Raw genomic sequence first — 24,635 nt, 5'->3', positions numbered from 1 at the left:
GCATAGAGACTGTGACTGTAGTTGACAGATGAGTTTAGAAACACATATTAAACAAATCTTGGGAGCTTCCAGACACAAGTGAGGGGGAGCTGAGGAATAGGAATTCCTGGACTGAATGGGTAAATGGGGGAATGCCAAGGACATTTAGATTATTCCCAGTGACTCTTGAGCAACATAGGTTTGAACTGCATGGGTTCCACTTACAGAGGGTTTTTTTTCCCCCAAAATATACTATAGCACTATGTAATCTGTGCCTGGTTAAATCCACGCAGGTGGAACCACAGATAATGAAAACCAACTATGGGATGTGAGCATCAGTGGATTTTGGTATTTGTGGTGGGTCCTGGAACCAATCCCCCAAGGATAACTAGGGATGACTGTATTTCAAAAGTGATCATTTATAAATATCACAATTATCATGTATTGAACTTTGAGAAACATGTGAAGTGAAAGTTAGTCATGTCTGACTCTTTGTGACCCAATGGACTGTAGCCCACCAGGCTCTGTCCTTGGGGATTCTCCAGGCAATAATACTGGAGTAGGTTGCCATGCCCTCCTCCAGGGCGGGGGGGGTCTTCCCAACCCAGGGATAGAATCCAGGTCTCCCGCATTGCAGGCAGATTCTTTACCAACTGATCCACCAGGGAAGCCTGGAGAAACAGGAATAGGGGTTAAAAACCACAGACTCAAGAGACTTAGGTTTCAATTTTGATTTTGTACACAATCCTGGGTAAGTTAGTTAATATTTCTATGTCTCAGTTTATTCATCAGTGAAGATAACAAGGCCAATCTCAGAAGGTTTCTGTAGGGATTGAATTAGTTTATATATATATTTATATATATATAGTATTAAACTGGGCCAAGAATACAGTGATACATGTGTTAGCTGTTATTATTTATTATCATTAAAGGCAGACACTAGTCAAAGTGTTGAATCAATATTCACAGAAATTTTTAGGTGCCTGAAATATGGTAAGGTAAATTTTGTTACTCATGATCACACCATTAGTAAGCGAATAAGTGGTAGACCCCGGATCTGACATTAACGATTATGGGCCTATAAATTATTGTGCTCCATGAAACAAAGCCTTTATTTACAATGCATTATGAAATGCCAAATGGATCACTAAACAGGGATATTTCTGTTTACAGGATTTACATGAATCCAAGGAACTTCTCAAAATTTACACATTTTTTAAAAGTTCATTTATTTCATTACTGCATTCTGAGTGGAGAACGATACTGTTTAGACGGCGTGTTGAAGCAATAAGCTTCTTTTTTTCCTAAAGACATTTTATCTGTTAATAATAAGTAAAAAAGGGAAACACTCAAAGAGAAATATTTGATTAAGGTAAACAGAAATAAACAGCTTTAAAATATATTCAGAATGCTTTACTATATGCATCTTAAAGTATTCTATATTTTTAATTCTTAAAAACTTGTACATGAAAAAGAAATATACAAATTTCAGATTGAACAATGCAGTCTAAAAGAAATACTAATTGCACTGTTTCCATTTACAAGTTTTTCAATTCACAAACAAGCTGTTACATTTGATGGATGAAGGCATTTTATATTTCATGTGGTTTGCATGTGCTTGGAGTGAGAAATAATTCCTTGCTTTCTTTAAGTACAAAATTATAGATGCACAGTGGTGGTCTGTGAAAGAGAAAAAAAGAGAGAAAAAATAACTGTTAGTAATAACAGCAAAGTTTACTTTCTTCTTATAAATATAAAAATATCCTATGCCTATAACTGGCTCAGACAGTAAAGAATCTGCCTGCAATGCATGATCGATCCCTGGGTTCGATCCCTGGGTTGGGAAGATCCCCTGGAGGAGGGCAGGGCAACCCACTCCAGTATTCTTGCCTAGAGAATCCCTATGGACAGAGGAGCCTGGCAGGCTAACAGTCCATGGGGTCACAAAGAGTAGAACATGGACTAAGCATAGCACATGCCTATAACTAACAAGTTCTCTAAAAGCAGGGAGTGGAAAAAAACCTACAGGATCATTTCTGCTCCATCTCATTTGTCTATGTAGAGATGAATAGACATAATATTTTTGAGAAAGAAAAAATTCTCTGTAGTTCAACACCCTCTCTCCTTGTTGCTTCACTGGAATACTTACACTGAATAGGAAATATTTTGGGATACTGAAACAGCTGAAAACTGAACTCAACTCTTAGTGGCTAGGCCAGTTCTTCTATCATGATAGCCACCACAGAAGAGTTGGACTGAATTCACAGACAATTTTGCCAAAATATTTAATCAATCCTCTGCCACCTGCTAAAATGGAAATAATAACATTTAAATCATTCTATATCTTGGAGAAATTGTGTATTCAGTATTTCAAGATTTCTGAGAATTCAAATCACTGTGGTGAATTATGTCCAGTAATTTATCTTCTTGTTAATATCTTGAAACCCTCAAAAAAGTAATCAACTGAAATAAACATAGATTGGTCAAAGTTGAGGAAAGGAGCTAAAGGAAAAAAGTGGTAGAAATAAATGGAAATTTCCAGTACCAGCCATACTAATTTAATCAAGGAAAAGGGGACAATTCAACTGCACAGGTGCTGGTAGCTCACACTTATTTGACACGTGCACTGCTCTAGATCAAGAGATACATTTCTCCCCATCATCTTCTAACTTGGGACATGACTAAACACATTTTAAAATATTCAACAATAGTGTTAGGTTAAATTCTTCCATTTTACATCAACTTCCTATATCTGATAATATTTGAAAATTAATAAAATATGGACACATGTATCTTTAATTATAAAAGCTGATATAGGATATTACAGTATTTTTCCACTTGAAGTAATAAATACATTTGAAAATTTAATAGTATAGAAGTGTGAAATATCAGTACTTCAATCTTAAAAGATTCTTAGATATTAGCAAAAGTAGCTTTGTGGTAAATTGTCAGAGACCAGAATGTAATTGAAAAATCAGACATAATCCTTTCTCCATTATTAAGGGGAAGAATGACTTTAACACTTCCCCTAACAAATGCATATATTCTTATGTCAATTTTTAATTTAGCCTGCTAAATTAAAGACTTTCTTCACTGAGTGAGCCTTCAATGGTCTGGATGTCCCTGATTCACTTCAGTTTTAAGTTTTCATAGTCAAACAAGGGTGTCAGATTTATTATCAGGTTGGTGAAAATGTAACTGCGGATTCAGACTGTGAATTTTAAATCACTGTAACTAGGCTCAAATACATCTTTATTAAACAAAATAGGAACCAGTAAAATCAACACGCTTTTGCCAATGAGAAATAAGTTTGTTTATTCCTGTAGCATAAAAACCCATGCTTCAGTATTCGATGACCTCTTGGAAAGCATTTTCTGCCTCCTGCTGGTTGTGGAAGTGTCTTCCCTGCAAAAAGCTGTTGAGATACTTGAAGAAGTAGCAGTCGGTTGGCGAGAGGTCAGGTGCATATAGTGGGTGAGGCGAAACTTCTGTAACCCAATTCCTTCAGCTTTTGAATCATTTGTTTTGTGATCTGGGGTCAGGCGTTGTCATGGAGAAGAACTGGGCCCTTTAAGTTGACCAATCCTGGCTGCAGCCATTGCAGTTGTCAGTACATCTCATCCATTTGCTGAGCATACTTCTCACATGTGATGGTTTTGCTGGGATTCAGAAATCTTTAGTGGATCAGACAGGCAGCAGACCACCAAACAGACCATTTTTTGGTGAAAATTTGGCTTTGGGAAGTGCTTTGGAGCTTCTTCTTAGTCTAAACACTGAGCTGATAGTCACCGGCTGTTATATAAAATCCACTTTTCATTGCACATCAAAATCTGATTGAGAAATGTTTCATTATTGCATAGAGTAAGAGAAGACAACACTTCAAAGGATGATTTTTTTGATCTTCAGTCAGCTCAAGAGGTACCCACTTATTGAGCTTTTTCACCATTCTAATTTGCTTCAAAAGCCAAACGACCATAGAATGGTCAACGTTGAGTTCTTCAGCAACTTCTTGTGAGTTGTAAGTGGATCAGCTTTGATGATGGCTCTCAATTTGCTGTTGCCAACTTCCTACGGCCGGCCACCACACTCCTCGCGTTAAGGCTCTCGTCTCCTTTGCAGAGCTCCATGAACCATCACTGCCCTGAATGCTCCTTAGCAGCGCATGGGCCAAACGTGTTGTCGATGGTGCTGCTTTCTGGCCCATTTTGAACTCAAATCTCTCGAATTGCTTTCTGTCTAACATAATTTCCCTAGTCTAAAATAAATATAAAATAAACAGGAAGTGTTAAGTCATTAGCAAAAATATAAATAAATACAGTGAGAAATGTGCATTAAAATGATGTATAACATGATTACATTTATTTAAGAATGTATTCCAATATCAAATGGCAAAGTTCAACAACGCAAAACTGCAATTACTTTTGCACCAACCTAACAATAAATTGTATCTGTCATCAAGTAATTGACCTACTAACATATTTTAATACAATCTTAAAGCAAGCGTGTTTTCGTTTATTTTCTACAATAAGATGAAAGCTCACTATCCTATTACGATTGACATATGTTCAATATAGTAAATGCATATATTTTATTAAATATTCCACATTTTACAAAGCTTTCACAAGCATTATAAAACAATTTGGTCAGGTTCATTACAGCTTCCAGAGTTAAATTTTACCAAAATATATGAGGAAAATTAATTTTCCTGTTTTTACATTGTGAAAGACTATATAGTTCTATTGCCAGGAGACTCTAATATTGAGATCATTTATTCTATGTTATTATTAGTTCCTTATCCCCAGGATAAAAAAAAAATTTAAACTGTATAATTAGAAAAAAATGTGATATATGTTGAAATATTATAGGAATAAGAATATTTAGTGTTTTTTTAAATAAAAAAAGCATTGGATGTTACACTTCTAAAGCTTTGTTTACCACAAATTAGCAGAAATGAGCACAGTACATTGATAAAGCATAAACTTCAGTGAAAATACAGAAGAAATCCAAGAATTAAAAAAATCTCTAAAATTCAAATAGTTAGTTTTTTATTTTTAATCCATATATATTTTACAAAATACAATAAGTATACATGCTTCTTTATTTCTAAAATACCTCCCCTAAGGCTTTTGTACAACATATCACATTTATGCATCTAGGGTTCTTTTAAAAAGTTACTTAGGATAAGGTTCCTAGCACTAACAAAGGTATCTGTTCCTATGTGCAGGTAACTGAGTAAAGAGAATAGAATGATCTTGCCTTAGTAGTGGGGATTATTACCCATAAAGTTAGCATGATTCCAGTCCTACCTAAAAAACTTTAAAAGCAGAACCTGAAAGAACCAATCTTCCTAAAAGTAACTAAATAGTATCTTGAGAATAAAAGAAGATTTATAAGAATACAAAAATATGGAGCACCTAACATGATAAAATACACAGTGTCTGGCATCTAATCAAGAAACACCAAGCGTGCAAAAAAGCAGGAAAATTAACCCATATGAAGGCAACCAATTGAAATCAACCAAGAGCTAGCACAGATGTGAGAAGCAGCAAAGACACTGTTGGTGGTGGTGGTGGATTTCAGTTGCTAAATTGTGTCCAACTCTTTGCGACCCTATGGATTGCAGCACACCAGGCTTCCCTGTCTTGCATTATCTCCTGGAGCTTGCTTAAACTTATGTCCACTGAAAAAGTGATGCCATCCAACCATCTCGTCCTCTGTTTTCCCCTTCTCCTCCTGCCTTCAGTCTTTCCCAGCATCAGGCTCTTTTCCAGTGAGTCAGCTCTTCCCTTCAGGTGGCCAAAGTATTGGAGCTTCAGCTTCAGCATCAGTCCTTCCAATGAATATTCAGAGTTGATTTCTATTAGGGTTGACTGGTTGGATCTCCTTGCAGTCCAAGGGACTCTCAAGAGTCTTCTCCAACACCACAGTTCAAAAGCATCAATTCTTCATTGCTCAGCTTTCTTTATGGTCCAACTCTCACATCCATACATGACTACTGCAAAAACCATAGCTTTGATTATATGAACCTTGGTCGACGAAGTAATGTCTCTGTTTTTTAACATGCTGTCTAGGTCATAGTTTTTCTTCCAAGATGCAAGTGTCTTTTAATTTCATGGCTGCAGTCACCATCTGCAGTGATTCTGGAGCCCAAGAAAATAAAGTCTGTCACTGTTTCTGTTGTTTCCCCATCTATTTGCCATGAAGTGATAGGACCTAAAGTCATGATCTTAAATTTTTGGATGCTGAATTTTAAGCCAACTTTTTCAGTCTCCTTTTTCACTTTTATCAAGAGGCTCTTTAGTTCCTCATTGCTTTCTGCCATAAGGGTAGTATCATACCTAAGGTTATCGATATTTCTCCCAGCAATCTTAATTCCAAGTGGTACTACATCCACCGGGCATTTTGCATGATCTATTCTGCATATAAGTTAAACAAGCAGAGTGACAATATACAGCCTTGATATCAATTCAGTTCAGTTCAGTTCAGTCACTCAGTTGTGTCCAACTCTTTGCAACCCAAAGGACTGCAGCACACCAGACTTCCCTGTCCATCACCAACTCCCAGAGTTTACTCAAACTCATGTCCACTGAGTCGGTGATGTCATCCAACCATCTCATCCTCTGTCATCCCCTTCTCTTCCTGCCTTAAATCATTCCCAGCATCAGGGTCTTTTCCAGTGATTCAGCTCTTTGCATCAGGTGGCCAAAGTATTGAAGTTTCACCTTCAACATCAGTCCTTCCGATGAACATTCAGGACTGATTTCCTTTAGGATGTACTGGTTGGATCTCCTTGCAGTCCAAGGGACTCTCAAGAGTCTTCTCCAACACCACAGTTCAAAAGGATCACTTCTTCGGTGCTCAGCTTTCTTTATAGTCCAACTCTCACATCCATACATGACCACTGGAAAAACCATAGCCTTGATTAGACCTTTGCTGGCAAAGTAATGTCTCTGCTTTTCAATATGCTGTCTAGTATAGTCATAACTTTTCTTCCAAGGAGTAAGCGTTTTTATATTTCATGGCTGCAGTCACCATCTGCAGTGATTTTGGAGCCCAAGAAAATAAAGTCTGCCACTGTTGCCACTGTTTCCCCATCCATTTGCCCTGAAGTGATGGGACTGGATGCTATGATCTTAGTTTTCTGAATGCTGAGCTTTAAGCCAACTTTTTCACTCTCCTCTTTCACTTTCATCAAGAGGCTCTTCAGTTCTTCTTCACTTTCTGCCATAAGGGTGGTGTCATCTACATACCTGAAGTTACTGATATTTCTCCCAGCAATCTTGATTGCAGCTTGTGCTTCATCCAGCCCAGCGTTTCTCATGATGTACTTTGCATATAAGTTAAATAAGCAGGGTGATCATATACAGCCTTGATGTATTCTTTTCCCTATTTGGAACCAGCCTGTTGTTCCATGTCCAGTTCTAACCATTGCTTCCTGACCTGCATACAGATTTCTCAAGAGGCAGATCAGTTGGTCTGGTATTCCCATCTCTTTCAGAATTTTCCAGTTTATTGTGATCCACACAAAGGCTTTGGCATAGTCAATAAAGCAGGAATAGATGTTTTTCTGAAACTCTCTTGCTTTTTTGATGATCCAGCAGATGTTGGCAATTTGACCTCTGGTTCCTCTGCCTTTTCTAAAACCAGCTTGAACATCTGGAAGTTCTCGGTTCATGTATTGTTGAAGCCTGTCTTGGAGAATTTTGAGCATTACTTTACTAGCATGTGAGATACATGTAATTGTGTGGTAGTTTGAGCATTCTTTGGCATTGTCTTTCTTTAGGGCTTGGAATGAAAACTGACCTTTTCCAGTCCTGTGGTCACTGCTGAGTTTTCCAAATTTGCTGGCATATTGAGTGCAGCACTTTCACAGCATCATCTTTTAGGATTTGAAATAGCTCAACTGGAATTCCATCACCTCCACTAGATTTGTTCGTAGTGATGCTTCCTAGGGCCTTCTTGACTTCACATTCCAGGATGTCTGGCTCTAAGTGAATGATCACACCATCATGATTATCTGGGTCATGAAGATATCTTTTGCACAGTTCTTCTGTGTATTCTTGCCACCTCTTCTTAATATCCTCAGCTTCTGTTAGGTCCATACCATGTCTGCCCTTTATTGAGACTATCTTTGCATGAAATGTTCCCTTGGTATCTCTAATTTTCTTGAAGAGATCTCTAGTCTTTCCCATTCTATTGGTTTCCTCTATTTCTTCGCACTGATCACTGAGGAAGGCTTTCTTATCTCTGCTATATTTTGGAACTCTGCATTCAAATGGGTATATCTTTCCTTTTCCCCTTTGCTTTTCGTGTCTCTTCTTTTCACAGCTATTTGTAAGGCCTCCCCGACAGCCATTTTGCTTTTCTGAACTTCCTTTTCTTGGGTCAGATCTGATCACATGGACCACAGCTTTGTCCAAATCAATGAAACTATGAGCCACACCATGTGGGGCCACCCAATACGGACGGGTCATGGTGGGGTGTTCTGACAAAATATGGTCCACTGGAGAAGGGAATGGCAAACCACTTCAGTATTCCTGCCTTGAGAACCCCATGAAGAGTATGAAAAGGCAAGAAGATAGGACACTGAAAGATGAACTCTCTAGGTCGGTAGGTGCCCAATATGCTACTGGAGATCAGTGGTGAAATAACTCCAGAAAGAAAGAAGAGATGGAGCCAAAGCAAAAACAACACGCAATTGTGGATGTGACTGGTGATGGAAGCAAAGTCCAATGCTGTAAAGAGCAATATTGCATAGGAACCTGGAATGTTAGGTCCATGAATCAAGGCAAATTGGAAGTGATCAAAGAGGAGATGGCAAGAGTGAACGTTGACATATTAGGAATCAATGAACTAAAGTGGACTGGAATGGGTAAATTTAATTCAGATGACCATTATATCTAGTTCTGTGGGCAAGAATCCCTTAGAAGAAATGGAGTAGCCATCATAGTCAACAGAAGACTCTGAAATGCAGTACTTGGATGCAGTCTCAAAAACGACAGAACAATCTCTGTTCGTTTCCACGGCAAACATTTCAATATCATGGTAATCCAAGTCTACGCCCCAACCAGTAATGCTGAAGGAGCTGAAGTTGAACGGTTCTATGAAAACCTACAAGATCTTCTAGAACTAATACCCAAAAAAGATGTCTTTTTCATTATAGGGGACTGGAATGCAAAAGTAGGAAGTCAAGAAACACCTGGAGTAACAGGCAAATTTGGCCTTGGAGTACAGAATGAAGCAGGGCAAAAGCTAATAGAGTTATGCCAAGAGAATGCACTGGTCATAGCAAACACCCTCTTCCAACAATACAAGAGAAGACTCTACACATGGACATCACCTTATGGTCAACAGCAAAATCTGATTATATTCTTTGCAGCCTTGACATACTCCTTTACCAATTTGGAAGCAGTCTGTTGTTCCAAAGCCAGTTCAAACTCTTGCTTCTTGATTTGCATACAGGTTTCACAAGAGGGTAAGGTGGCCTGGTATTCCCATCTCTTTAAGAATTTTCCACAGTTTATTGTGATCCACACAGTCAAAGGCTTTAGCATAGTCAATGAAAGAGAAGTGCATGTTTTTCTAAAATTCTCTTGCTTTTTCTATGATCCAACAGATGGCAATTCCCTGGTGGCTCTGATGGTAAAGGTATTGAAAGAGTTACTATAATTGTATTTCATGTGTTCAAATAGGTAAGTAGAGACATGAAAGATATTCAAAGACTAAAATGAAACATCCATAGATGAAAAGTACAATATCTGAGATGAAAAATGCCCTGTAATAGTTAAATAACTGCTTAGACATTGCAGAAGAAAAGAATAATGAACTTGAAGACGTAGCAAGAGAAACATTCAAAATGAAATGCAGGGAGAAAATTAAATTTAAAATCAGAGCATCAGTGAACAGTGGGACATCTTCAAATAACCTAATAAATTTGAAAATTAGTGTCCCCAAAGAGATACTAGAGAGTAGGGACACAGCAAGAGATATTTCAAAATTAGTGAAAAGTTTAGATAAAATCTGATGAAATCTATAAACCCATGGATCCAATAAAGGTCAACAAACACTAATCACAAGAGGTATGGAAAAAATTTTAAAAAGTCACATTGAATTAAACTGCTTAAAATCTGTGATAAGGAGAAACTCTTAAAACCAGTCACAGAAGAGTTTTATTTTGTTCATAGCAACAAACGAAGGATAGTAATAATATATTTCTCGTTAAACTCAATGCATGGTTTAAGACAGCCCAGTAACATCCCTAAAGTATTGAAAGTAAAAGAACAACAGTCAAACTAGAATTCCACACCCAGAGAAATCATCTTTAAAAATAAAGACATCATAAAAACACACAAAAGTTGAAAGCATTCACAACTATCAGATCTTACAAAAAAATCTTAAAGGAGCTCCTTTTGTCATAAGGTAAATTATACCAGATGAAAATATGTATCTAATACAGGTTAGAAGTACACCAGAAATGGTAAATGTATGGAAAAAATATGTAAGACTTTCTAATTATTCATGTATTTTAACAGAAATGTCTCTTTAAAGAAAAGTGATACACTTTATAGAGATTTTAGCATATGTATAATTAAAATATATGCCAAGAACAGCACAAGAGAGTAATGGAAGTTACTACTGTAAGGTCCTCATGTTATATGTGAAGTGGTAAAATTCACTTGGTAGACTGTGATAAAATGAAGATTATAATATAACTCCATAGGAACCACTAAATAATCAACTTCTTCCATTGATAAAGAAGATTAAATGGAATCATAAGCATGCATGCTAAGTTGCTTCTGTTATGTCCATCTCCGAGTAACCCTGTGGACTATAGCCTGCCAGGCTCCTCTGTCCTTTGGATTCTCCAGGCAAGAATACTGTAGTGGGTTACCATGTCCTCCTCTAGATGGAATCATAGACTCCTCAGTTTATCCAAAAGGCAGACAATGAGAAAATGGGAACAAAGAAAAGATGGGACAAACAGAAAACAAAATAGCAAGATGGCAGATTTAAACCCAACTGTACCTACAATTACATTAAAGATGCAGATACCCTCAATTAAATGGCAGAGGTCATCAACATCATTTGTTATTAGAGTTAATGACAAAGTTAAAAACATAGTGAACAGAAGTGTTTTCGTTTTCTACACACGTGTTAGAAGAGCAAAGACAACAAAAAACTGGTGAAGGTGCAGTTTTGGGTGTAAGAGAGCAATGGAACTCTGGGAAGTGCCAGTGGGGATGCAAAATGTACAGTCATTTTGGAAAACAGTCTGGCAGTTGCTTATAAGGTTAAACATACACTCACAATGAAAGTGAAAAGTGAACATGTTAGTTGCTCCGCCATGTCTGGCTCTTTGTTACCCCATGGACTGTAGCCCACCAGGCTTCTCTGCCCCTGGAATTTTCCAGGCAAGAGTACTGGAGTGGGTAGCCATTCCCTTCTCCAGGGGATCTTCCCAACCCAGGGATCAAACCTGGGTCTCCTGCATTGCTGGCAGATTCTTACCATCTGAGCCACCAGGAAGCCCCATCACTCATAATATGACCTTACAATCTCTAAGTATTTAAGATAAATGAAAACTTAGGTTCACATAAAAAGCTGCAGGTAAATATTTCTTTTGGCTTTATCCTGGACAGATATAAAAAATTATGAACAAGTTATATTTTTCCTCCAACTAGGATAAAGGAACTGTGGTATATACATACAATGAAATACTATGTATCAATAACATTCCATTGATATAAGCAACAACATGGGTGAGTTTTAAATGTCTAAAGCTAAATGAAAGAAGCAATATTTAAAAGGCAACATACCATATGATTCCACTTATATAAAGTTCTGGAAAAGGCCAATCTAGGTGCGAGAGAGTAGCTGTGGGGAGCTGGCAATAAAGGGACAGCATAAGCAGCTTTTGCGATTGATGAAAATGTTCTGTATATTAATTGTGGTGGTGGTTACATGACTCTATGTGCTTACTAAAACTCATAGAACTATATGCCGAAAAGAGTACATTTTACTTATTAAGCAAAAAATTTTAAAGTAGATTTAATTCAACTTTTCTCAAGAAGTCACACAGGTGCCTCCACTACAAATATTCCTCTCAGTCCCTAAGTCTGGAAGGCCAGTCTACTGGAAATGCTCAGAAGAACTATATTGTTTGTGTAGTCTCCATCACTGTTTGTTACAGACAGCTAATTATTGACTGAGTTAGACACACAGTTTATTCTGGACTATGAGACATCACATTTTTATCACTCACACTCCCAATAGTTTGGCAGTGCTGATTCTCATTAATCGCACATTATCTGTATGGACAGATCTAAACAGGAAAAGCAACTAAATGGTTACTGCAATTATCTAGGTAATTAAACTTAAAGCACGCATTTCATTCAAGCATCTGTTAGCATCCACAGCCAACAGGGAATGTTAAGAGTTCTGTTAACCACCCACATAAGGTATTTTAGTTTTTTCCCTGAGTACAAGTAACTGCATCTAAATTTTATAAATTTAGCAAATTTTCATAGTCTATCTATTTAGATAGATTTTACATAAAAATTCTGCTTAGATTTTACAAAAAAATTAAAATGACACACATGCTTATTTTTTCTTCTGTGGCATATCCTAGTGACTTTCTGTTTAGAATTTACATAAAACTTAAAATGACACTATTTAGACTGTAGATTTTAGATTTTACATAAAAATTAAATTTTTATGTAAAAAAATAGATTAGACTTTTACATAAAAATTAAAATGACACACATGCTTATTTTTTCTTCTGTGGCATATCCTAATGACTTTACCCTGTTTCTACTTAATGAGCGATGGAGTTGTATGTAACACCTGTCTATGTAAAACATGATTAAGAAGACAGTGAATCAAATAATTAAATTCATGATTCAACTGTAGCATGTGTGATTATAAGTAAACATGACAAAATATTAATGGTGTTATCTCTTAGTTATAGGACTACATGTGAATTAAAATTTCCAAGTGTCCCACAATTGGAATAACTGACTATATTAATTAGTGAAAAACTTTATTCCTATAAAAATAGCAGCAGCTAAAAATGAAGGAAACAACAAATGAAAAAAACCAAGACAAGAAAAAAAAACGACAACAACAACAAGAAAAGTTTGGCTTCCTGTCATGACAAAGGCAATTCTCAGCTAAGAGACCTTAGACATGTTATTTTAAAACTCTTGAGTTTCTGTTCCTTTACTAACAAAACAAAGAAAATACTTAACTTGTAGAGTTGTTGCAAAGATTGTAAAAATAGCATTTGAGATGTAGTAGATGCTAAATAAATTTAAAGAAGACTGAACACTGAAGAATTAATGCTTTTGAACTGTGGTGTTGGAGAAGACTCTTGAGAGTCCCGTGGACTGCAAGGAGATCCAACCAGTCTATCCTAAAGGAAATCAACTCTGAATATTCATTAGAGGGACTAATGCCGAAGCTGAAGCTCCAATTCTTTGGCCACCTGAAGGGAAGAGCTAACTTACTGGAAAAGAGCCAGATGCTGGGAAAGACTGAAGGCAGGAGGAGAACAGAGGTAAGATGGTTGGATGGCATCACTGACTCAATTGACATGAGTTTAAGCAAGCTCTGGGAGATGATGAAAGACAGGGAAGTCTGGCATTCTGCAGTCCATGGGGTCACAAGGACTGAGCAACTGAACAACAACCAAAAATAAATTTAACTACTATTATTCATCTTATAAGAAGTTCACTAATAGTAAAACAAGCCAAACATCTCTGGGATTCCCTTTAATGCCTAAATCTTCAATTAAGTCATTAATCCTTTGCATACAATAATTTTTCCTTAAATCATATACATCATCCAAAAAATACACCTTGGGAAAAAAATTAAAAATCTTTCTTATATCAGTTCAGTTCAGTTGCTCAGTCATGTCCGACTCTTTGCAACCCCATGGACTGTAGCATGCCAGGCATCCCTGTCCATCACCAACTCCCGGAGCTTGCTCAAAGTCATGTCCATCAAGTTGGTGATGCCATACAACCATCTCATCCTCTGTTGTCTCCTTCTGGCCCACCTTCAGTGTTCCCCAGCATCAGGCTCTTTTCCAAGAAGTCAGTTTTTCATATCAGGTGGCCAAAGTATTGGAGTTTCAGCTTCAGCATCAGTCCTTCCAATGAATATTAAGGATTAATTTCCTTTAGGATTGACTGATTTGATCTCCTTGAAGTCCAAGGGACTCTCAAGTGTCTTCTCCAACACTTTTTAAAATATTTGTTCCCTAAAGGAGAAGCTTGAATTGACTTTAGGGCAAATAACTCACAAGATAAATTCCATTTTATCAGATAAATTTGCAATCAATGCAGATTTCTTTTTATGAAGTTCTTAACTCTGCTTGGAGTCTTCCTATATCCCCAACAACTCTGATGGATGAGGATTATTCTGATCACTAAATTATAAGAGTGAGAAGTGTGGTAGAAGTGAATACAGTATTTGGATAAGAAGTTTACAAATTAGCAATGAATGAACTTTTACAAAAAGGTAGAGGTGTTTATGAGGTTGCAGAATGAGACATAGCTTCATAGAATTTTGGGGAACAAAGCATTTTATTGATGAATTATTTCAGCAAAACAGACCAATATCTTTCATATAGTTATTGACTTGTCCAGTCTGTTGCTTGAAAAATATGTGTATAGACAAAGTGAGTATAAGAAAAGTTAAATTGGGGACCAACAAGAGAAGGGAATGAAAATGAAAAGAAAGGACTGCTATAAATTGAGCATCTGTGCATGAGTGATAAGTCACTTCAGTCATGTCCAACTCTCTGTGACCCTATGGATGTAGCCCATCAGGCTCCTCTGTCCATGGGATTCTTCAGGCAAGAATAGTGGAGTGGACTGCCATGCCTTCCTACAGGGGCTCTTCCCAACCCAGGGATTGAACCTGCATCTCTCCTGCATTGTCAGCTGGGTTCTTTACCACTAGCACCACCTGGGAAGCCCCTAGTCGAGCATCTGCTAAGAGACAAATATATATTTTATAAATGACACTGAAAACCTATGGAACATATTACAAGGCAAAAACATAAAGAACAGCAACTATTTTATGAATGAGGATTGATTGTAAAATACATTTATATTTAGTTACTATTTTATTTAAATATTTATTTATATAATGTACTTTTAATCAAATTGTGTTAAGATGTGTATTGATTACTTGGTATTTACATAAGTATAATTACATCTTACAGCATTGCATGCTTAGTTGCTCAGTTATGTCTGACTCCTTGCTACATTTTGGATTATAGCCCACTAGGCTCCTCTGTCCATGGGATTTTTAGACAAGACTACTGCAGTGGGTTGCCATTTCCTCCTCCAGGGGATCTTCCTGACCCAGGGAGTGAACCTGTGTCACCCAGGTTTCCTATATTGCAAGTGGATTCTTTACCTACTGAGCCACTGGGTAAGCATAGTTATTGAAAATACATGTGCTGTAGTTTTTAGGATTTTAACCTGAAACTTCCTGCTTACACTGTCCAATTATACAATTATCAGATAAAATTATGTCATAATTTTAGACAACTTAAAAAGATAATCACTTATCCTAATTATCAAACATTTTCAAAAATCATATACAACTTCAACAAAACTTTAAAACAATTTTAGAAGTAGAAAATAATATCTTGTCCCTTAATATGGCAATTAAAATACTGGATTTCTAAAAACATTTAGGTATAATAACCTTCATGTTCAATACTCTAATGGTATGTAAAAAAACTCATATCCAGTCATCCTAAAACCACAGAATTCTTCATATACGAGGCATAGCTTACATTGCATATATCAATAGAAACACACAGTGGTTGTTCACACTGCTGACATTGTTTAGAGTTCTTAATCTGTATCACCTCTCAACATTACACTGACCTAGAACATCATTTGAGGATCCAGAAGAAAATGGAGTGTGGATAGTGAAGATGATGGACAAGTCTCAGGATAAATGAACAAACTTTGTCAAAAATGTAAAATAGTTTTGCCAAAATTGCTTCCTTTAAACACCCTTCAGAATTCTAGAGTTTCAATTCCCACATTCTCCCAAGGTACCTTGGACTTTTAATTGGGAAGTTTAAAAGACAAAATGACGTGTGAATGACTTCAGCACAAATAGCGTAACTGAACTGGTTTTCTGAGGTTACTCTCTAAAGATAGTTTTTGGCTCTTCTTAGCCAAATACTTAACCTCATTAAATCTAAGCTTCATTTATAATGTTTTCAATATAAAATTCAATATTTTTATATTTTTCAAAAGAACCTTGAAAATATTTAATGAAACCAATACTGAATTAACAAGAGAAGTTATCCTAAAATAAGTAAAACATAGAGGCCAAAGCTACAAAATTAGAGATTTAAATGTTTAATTAATTTGAAAAAAGAAAAATGTATAAATTTGTACATAAACCCTCTATGACACTGGATTAAATTATTTGAGGAGTTACTCCAATGCTTATTCTCACCTGTCTTATCAAGTCAAAATATTAATTATAGCCTTGCAGAAACATAAACATATCTATTTAAGAAACCTAACCCTCAACTGCTTGAAGTACCCAGATCTTAAATGATCTTAATTTGCATTCTCTAGCATAACTATTCATTTATTGCTTTCATTCACAAGTTAACTGTGTCAGCCAGTCAAAATTATGGTTTTTAGTAAAATCAATATTTAACTTTAGTAGGATATATTGGGCTTCCCTGGTGGCTCAGATGATAAAGAATCTGCCTGCAATACAGGAGACCTCAGTTTGATCCCTGGGTTGGGAAGATCCTCTGGAGAAGGGAATGGCAACCCACTACAGCATTCTTGCCTGGAAAATCCCATGGACAGAGGAGCCCGGTGGGCTGTAGTCCATGAGGTTGCAAAGAGTCAGACACAGCTAAGTGACTAACACACACACAGGCTATATTCCAAGGAGGACAATCTATGTTTAATTAATCTTTTGCCTGATATAAAAATATTTTCAGTCTCTCTGTAGTGGTCTGTAATTTTTGTCACCAACCATCTATCCCTTTCATGTAATAATACCCTTATCTTCCTGTACTCTATCCTCAGTCTATAAACTTTTGATAAATTTGATCCCATCTTGTCTCAAAGTTAAGCATAAACCAATGAAGGAACTTATTTCCCTGGACAATCAGAAGAATCTAATTCCCTAAACACATTGTGAGGTCCAGAGATATGAATTTGCCTAATGAAAATCAGTGAGATGCAGTGGGATCTTAAAACTTTATTTCTTTTCCTGTGGGATTTGAACTTGGAATCAAGTAGGTATGGGCAGCTGATTTGATACCATGAAGACTGAGAATGAAGCAATGTTAATGCCTGAGCCAAGAGATGCCAAGCAAACAATCCTTCATCCTCGGAATGTGGCCAAGCCAGAAGCCACATCTTCCATGGGGTTTTCAATTACAACTGGCTACATAGCCCCTTGGGCTTCCCAGGTGGCCCTAGTGATAAAGAACTCATCTGCCAATGCAGGAGACAAAGAGATGCAGGCTTCTTCCGTGGGTCAGGAAGATCCCCTGGAGAAGAAAACGGCAACCCAATCCAGTGTTCTTGCCTAGAGAATCCCATGAACAGAGGAGCCTGGCAGGCTACAGTCCATTGGGTCACAGAGTCAGACATGACTGAAGCAACTTAGCATGCACATTATCCCCTTTATCTTTTGGAATTTGTGGTTGGATTTTCCGTCTTTAGTAAGTTGCTTTTTTTTTTTTTTTTTTTTTTTTTGAACCCTCACCCCCTTCAGTGGAAGTGCAGCGTTTTTTTAAAAAAAATCGTAGTTACTAATGTCTGTGCTGGGTCTTTGTTGGTGCACATGCTTTTCTCTAGCTGCGGCGAACGAGAGCTCCTCTCTAGTTGCCCTGTGCAGGCTTTTCATTGCAGTGGCTTCTCTTGTTGCAGAGCATGGATTCTAGGGCTTCGGGCTTCAGTAGTTGCACGGGCTCAGTAGCTGTGGCTCCTAGGCTCTAGGGCACAGGCTCAGTGCAGACTTAGTTGCTCCGGGCATGTGGAATCCCATGGGATCAGGGATTGAACCTGCGTCTCCTGCATTGGTAAGCAAATTCTTTACTACTGAGCTACCAGGAAAGCCCTGTAAGAGGTTCTTGTTTGCTTGTTTTTGCCTGCTGTAGACCTTGTGCCTATTATAAATACTGTATTGTGCACTTAAAACTTTGCCAAGAAAGTAGATCTCTCTTTAAGTTTTCTTACCATGATGACAACAATGAATAAGTTAGTTAGACAAAGCGGGCAGAAGGAGGGAGCTGGCCTCTTGCTTTACCTTTGAAGAGTGGGAGAAGTTTTTTAATGAGCAAGTCATCTGGTGAAATCTGTACAGTGGGGGTATATTGATTCCATTTAAGTGCCAGAAACAGAGGATGTAAAACTACAACAACTACACTTCTTTATTTATACTTACCATCCTGAGGCTCAGAGAGGTATTAATGGAGGAGACCACGGGAATATGATGGTACAATAAACTTGACCTCTCTAAGATCTATTTTTTGAGCACTACAAATATAGTTTCTACTCTTATATTTAGTATAGACTTTACATAGTTAAAATAATAGATATAGAGATCAGTTGAAGATTAAAAATCTTGCAGCTCTAGTCCTTTATATATGACTGCCTTCCCTGCTACAAAAGTTTCTTTCTGTCTGATATACTTGTCAGGGAATGGTGTTGCTAATATTCCTAACTGAAGATGCCCACATACTTGATATTTTTGTAAGTATTTCAGTCAATGGCAAAAGTAAAATTACCCTTTGATTTTTTTTCCATTACAATAACTTTTCACTCATTAACTTTTGAATGACTAAATATTCTCATGCCAAAAGCTTACAAAATAATTTATAAATTATTTCAAAGAATTTTCCAGCCCTCCCCTCTGTGAATTTAGACCTCATCTAAATGAATATTCTTACCACTTACCACTTTTATCATTTTTATTCTCCAAAAATTCTTATTTACTATGTCAACATTCACAAAAAGTTAATTGGGAAATCAAGTATATAAATATAGGAACATAAAGAGAAAGTGTTGCAGTCAACAAAGGCAGAGACATTTTTTAGCAATCCAGAACCCTATTGAAATAACTGTTAAAATTCGAAGGCAGACTTTTGTTTAACTTTTTCTCATGTTTACTGTATCTCGTGAAGTAATTATATATCTTTTTTCTCTGCTTGGGTAATGTGATTCCAAAATAAATCTCATTTAAGCCAAACAATTTTATATATCTTTTAGATTGTCTACTGTTTTTATAAATATAATCTAAAATATACAATAAACATTCGAGAACATGAATTTTTAAACCACTCCTTAGCAAAGGAATATTTTCACGTTTAAAGGATAACATTGGAATCAGAATTTAGTTTTCTTACCTTTCTGGATATGTAAGTGATTTTAGCTTGAGAAGCCGAATAGTGTACTTGCATGTGGAACATTGCTGATTTGAACTTTGAAAATATGCCAAACCAATGCTTGAAATATTTGCAACATCATTTAAAAATTGACCAAGAATCTTGAATTCTTGAAGTTTGTAAAATATTTTGTGCCTCCTAAACATAAAATTTGATATCTCATCATATTAGTAATTTGAAATGTAAGACAACTTTAAAATCAATATAACCTTATCAATGTTAGTTACAAATACCAATCTTACAGGGAAAAGGCCAAACAATAAAATATGCGACATTTATTAAAATAATCTAAACTAATTAAAAGCAAGATAAAATAAAAAGATATGTAACTCCCACACGCAAATATTTTGGGAATATATTTTGGAGAAAAATTGGGACATCTTGTCTTTCCACCTCAATATCTAGATTCTACACTTGTCTAAGATTAGAGAATCCATATTTTGCTACTTTTTATAAGCCCCTGAATAGCTATCACCATTCTTTGAATAGACTGGACCCACAAATAATAATCCTTTCCTATTCTGTGCCACTTTATCATATCATGGGTCTGCCAGCCTCTAAAGGAAAGAACAAAGGAGCAGGAGGAAAAAATAAGAAAGAAGAGGAGGAGGAAAGAAAGGGAAGGAGGAAAGGAGAGAGGATGGGTGGGAGACATGAAGGAAAGAAGGAAGGAGAGAAGAGAGGGGAAAGGTGGGGGAGGGGAGGGAAAGGAAAAGTAGAGGACAGGAAATTTTTTTAAAATCTGTTAAATAATTTCCTTGAGGCAACTATCAAACGCAGAATGGCTGAAAACCAACTGGCGGCACACCCAGCACGTGTGCCATTTTATATTTGGCCTGTTTAAGCATCTAGACCCCAAAAAGGTTGTTATCAGTCCCCTCAAAACCCATCCCTGTCAGAGTGACTACCTCCTCTTTCACGGAACATAATGTCATTGGTCACATCTCTAACTTCTGTCCAAGAACTTATCTAGATTTCTCAGAGATACTTCAAAGTCAGTGTATCCAGATGGAAACGTGTTGTCTTCCCCACAAAACTCATTTCTATCCCATTCATTCCAAATACCAACTGTCTGCTCCTGATCACCATGTTTCTGCCTCCAGCTGAGCCCTGTCTAATGAGACCCAGACAACTGTTATTCACCATGTCTACTTGCATATCTCAAGAATGCCTAAAGCTCAGTAAATTCAAATTTAATGACATCTTCCCCAACACTCACCTCTCACCAAAAACCCTAAAACTTAGAAATTTCCTTATAATTTTATATGGCACCACAATGCACTGTCCATACCAGACAACTAGGCTTCATGCTTCAGATCATCCTCTCTTTCAACTCCTACATCTAATCTATCCTATGTGCCTATACTCTATGGAATATCTTGAATCTTCTTTGCATCCATCCTCATTTTTCCATTTCCACTGAGAACACTTTATCTCAGGGCACCATTGTTCTGTGCCTTTATTCTTGTAACAGCATCCTGTCTTTTCACTCTCCAATCCACTCTGGTCAAACTGTTTTTCCAAAACAAAACCCCAGTCCTGGCTCTATCCAGACTGCCCCAAAGCAAATACTTTATTGGTGTTCACTTACTCAGTGACTAAAATAAAAACCCTTGAACACGCCCTAAAAATTCTAATTCCTACAAAATCTAGGTGCTCTCTACCAGTCTCATCATCCTCTTCCTCTCCCTGTCTCTGTTCTCAGACATATTAAAGTTCCTTCAGCTCCTGAAACGGACTACACTTCCTCCTGCTTCAGGAGTTTTGCCTTTGTTGGCACCTCTGCCTGGAATCAGCAGAGCAGATTAACTTCTGCTCCTCAGTTTTGTCTCAACAAATATAAAAAGTCCTTAGAAAAAGCTTTAGTGACTCCACTATTTTATGTTCCCATACGTTCTATGGTTTGCCTCTAGACATTTTTCATAGACAGATCTTATTTACATAATTTTATCATTGCTTGTTTATTTTATATCCTTTATTAGACTATAAATTTAATGAGGATAGTATCATGTTTTTCTCATCCTAGTATATTCAGCTGGAGAAGGCAAAGGCACCCCACTCCAGTACTCTTGCCTGGAAAATCCCATGGATGGAGGAGCCTGGTAGGCTGCAGTCCATGGGGTCGCAAAGAGTCGGACACGACTGAGCGACTTCACTTTCACTTTTCACTTTCATGCATTGGAGAAGGAAACGGCAATCCACTCCAGTGTTCTTGCCTGGAGAATCCCAGGGCCAGCAGAGCCTGGTCTATGGGGTCGCACAGAGTCGGACACCACTGACGCGACTTAGCAGCCGCAGCAGCAGCAGGATATTCAGCTCCTAGTACAGTGCCTAGCTCAATATGGTGATGGTGGTTTAGCTGCTAGTTCAGTTCAGTTCAGTCACTCAGTCGTGTCCGACTCTTGGCGACCCCATGAATCACAGCACGCCAGGCCTCCCTGTCCATCACCAACTCTTGGAGTTTATTCAAACTCATGCCCATCCAGTCGGTAATGCCATCCAGCCATCTCATCCTCTGTCATCCCCTTCTCCTCCTGCCCCCAATCCCTCCCAGCATCAGGGTCTTTTCCAATGAGTCAACTCTTCGCATGAGGTGGCCAAAGTATTGGGGTTTCAGCTTCAGCATCAGTCCTTCCAATGAACACAAGTCATGTCTAATTCTTGTGACCCCATGGATTGTAGCCACCAGGCTCCTCCATCCATGGGATTCTCCAGGGAAGAATACTGGTGTGGGTTGCCATTTCCTTCTCCAGAGCTCAATATAGATATTAAAAGTTGTTTGGAAATGGAAATGGTGAATATCATTATTTTATTTGTATTATGTACAGCAAGTTCCCCACATACGAATCTTCAAGTTGTAAAGTTTCGAAGATGTGAACATGTGTTCTCACGTCCAATCAGAAGTTAGTTCATGTGTCTGGTGTAGACTGTCACATGCTTAATCTGCTACAAGTAGCTGTGCACAATTAAGTACACAAAAGCACTGCATGGAGTACAGTAGTCCAGCATGGTTATTTCAAGCAGGAAGTCCGAGAGCAAGTGTAAAAGCAGCAGTGATGTAGCTGGTACTACTGTACTTTTCAAAGTACTGTACTGTAAGATTAAAAACCTCTTCTTTATTTTTGTGTCTGTGTTTTATGTATTATTTGTTTGAAAAGTATTATAAACCTTACAGGACAGTACTAGGTAGCCGATGGTGTTAGTTGGGTACCTAGGCTAACTTCGTTGGACTTCTGAACAAATTGGCTTCATGAACACACTCTCAGAATGGAACTCATCCATACGTAGGGAACTTACTGTGTTTATAAATTCTATCTTCTCACCAGACTGAAAGTATGAAGGAACAGAAATCTAATTTTCCCTAAATTTGTCCTTAGTTTCTAGTACACTTCAAGAAATGTTATTGAATGGTTAAATTGGTTCCTCTCCTTGTATCTCCTAGCTCAATGAATGACACCATAATTCAAATAGACACCAACTTTAAAACTCAAAGTCACTCCTAATCACTTTTCCCTTCACTTTCACGTTTAATTAAACACAAAAACAAATCTATTCTAAATCTTAAAATCCCACTTCCACTGACTTGATCCAAGCCCCCATTATGTTTCATATAAATTATTATGATAGCCACCACTCTGCACCTGTTTCACACCAATCTCCCCATTAGTCATCATGTGAGGAGTCACTCTAACCTGAATACACAATATCGACACTCGGTTTAAAATCCTATATTGGCATATCAATATATTTGGCATCATATTACAATGTGTAAGTGATTTTTAGTGACATAGTAAAAAAAAAAAAAACAAGAACGCCATAGCATCCAGTGTAAAAATCAGAAAGCAGAACACATTTGCAAAAATATCCTAATTTTGCTAAGTGAAAAATAATGTATGCATGCACAGGGTCATATATAAGAGGAAGAAAAAGGAGGAAAAGGAAGAGGTGGGGGTGGAAGGGAAGGAGAAATAGGAGGAGGAGGAGGAAAAAAAGGAATGGTTATAAACTAACTGGTAAATGGGAATATCCCTGCATGATGTAATTATAGATTATTCTCACTTTCTACTGTATAGCACATTTTCTCCAGCAAGAAAATACTCCTATTTTAATTTTGAAAAGGGAAATAAAAGATCATTTAAAAGTATCTCACTCTAATGGCATCTAAAACAGTTAATATCCCAAAGCATGACTAACTTCATTAGCAAACAATTATTGATAGAAAAACATGAAGGTCATTGGCCAGGCTTAGATGGACAGATTTACCTTGTGTATGGGTTTCATATTTTTACATTTTTCATGAAAAATGTACTCATCAGGTATTTGAATAAAATGCATCAGTATTTAAAATAGTGTTCTGCACAGAACGTGATTCTTTGAAATCAAGAATCATAATTTGTTTGCCTTCTGAACAAGTTTGAAACAATTGTTCTAGGACTGCAGTCCGTGTGCTATTACTGAACTCAGCCACTTTCTATCTCCATGCCTTTGAAAGCACCCTCATCCATTCCTTGATGGTAATACCATCCTTTTGAACATTTCCTTGCTTCTCTCTCTGGACTCCCATAGCTCATGAATGTTCTGTTACTCTAAGACTTATTACTCAAAGCTGTAATTATGCATTAGTCTCCTCCAGTATTCTGTGACCTCCTTGAGAATGGTAACATTGCTATTTCAGTTTGGATCCCCATTATTTAATGAAGCACCTGAATACATTTGGTTGGTACTAAATAACACTTGTTGAATAAGTAAACTTAAAAGTTAACAAAGCATGTGTCTGATAAGAATAAGTAATGAATCAAACATATATGTGTGCATGGGTATATACATTTATACACAATTTTAAGCAATTTAAAGTAATAAACTATTGGGTTGGTCAAAAAAGTTCATTTGGGTTTTTCCACAAGATGTTACAAAAAAATGTGGAAGAACTTTTTTGGCCAACCCAATATTATGGAATAATATCAATAGTTATTATAACACATCCTAGCAGTGCTCAAAATTAGGTGGAGAGTTTTTTTCTTTTAACTCTTGCAGTAGCTAGATGTATAACATGAACAAATTATTTAGTTTATTCCATATTTTGCATCTCCATTCATAGAATGAGTGAATTAGAATATGACAACCAGAGATCCATTTAATAGTTAACAATTTAAGACTCATTGCATAGAAAATTTATACTGTTTGGATTATCCTGCACAGTGGA

General features: G+C 37.0%; 1 protein-coding gene across 1 annotated transcript in view; it reads right to left on the bottom strand.

Annotated features, from left to right (window-relative positions):
• Positions 1–1,571: 1,571 nt before the first annotated feature.
• Positions 1,572–24,635, bottom strand: part of LIPI (lipase I) — a 73,021-nt gene continuing 49,957 nt past the window's right edge. Inside the window, exons 9-10 of the mRNA XM_061134048.1 lie at positions 19,394–19,570; positions 1,572–1,659 (exon numbers count right to left, since the gene is read on the bottom strand). Coding sequence (XP_060990031.1) covers positions 1,572–1,659; positions 19,394–19,570 — 265 coding nt within the window. The remainder of the gene's footprint in view (positions 1,660–19,393; positions 19,571–24,635) is intronic.

The sequence above is a fragment of the Dama dama genome, chromosome 31 (assembly GCF_033118175.1).
Source record: "Dama dama isolate Ldn47 chromosome 31, ASM3311817v1, whole genome shotgun sequence".
Lineage (NCBI taxonomy): Eukaryota > Metazoa > Chordata > Mammalia > Artiodactyla > Cervidae > Dama > Dama dama.
Note: the sequence above shows the minus strand (reverse complement) of the source record. Positions and strands in the feature narration are given on the sequence as shown.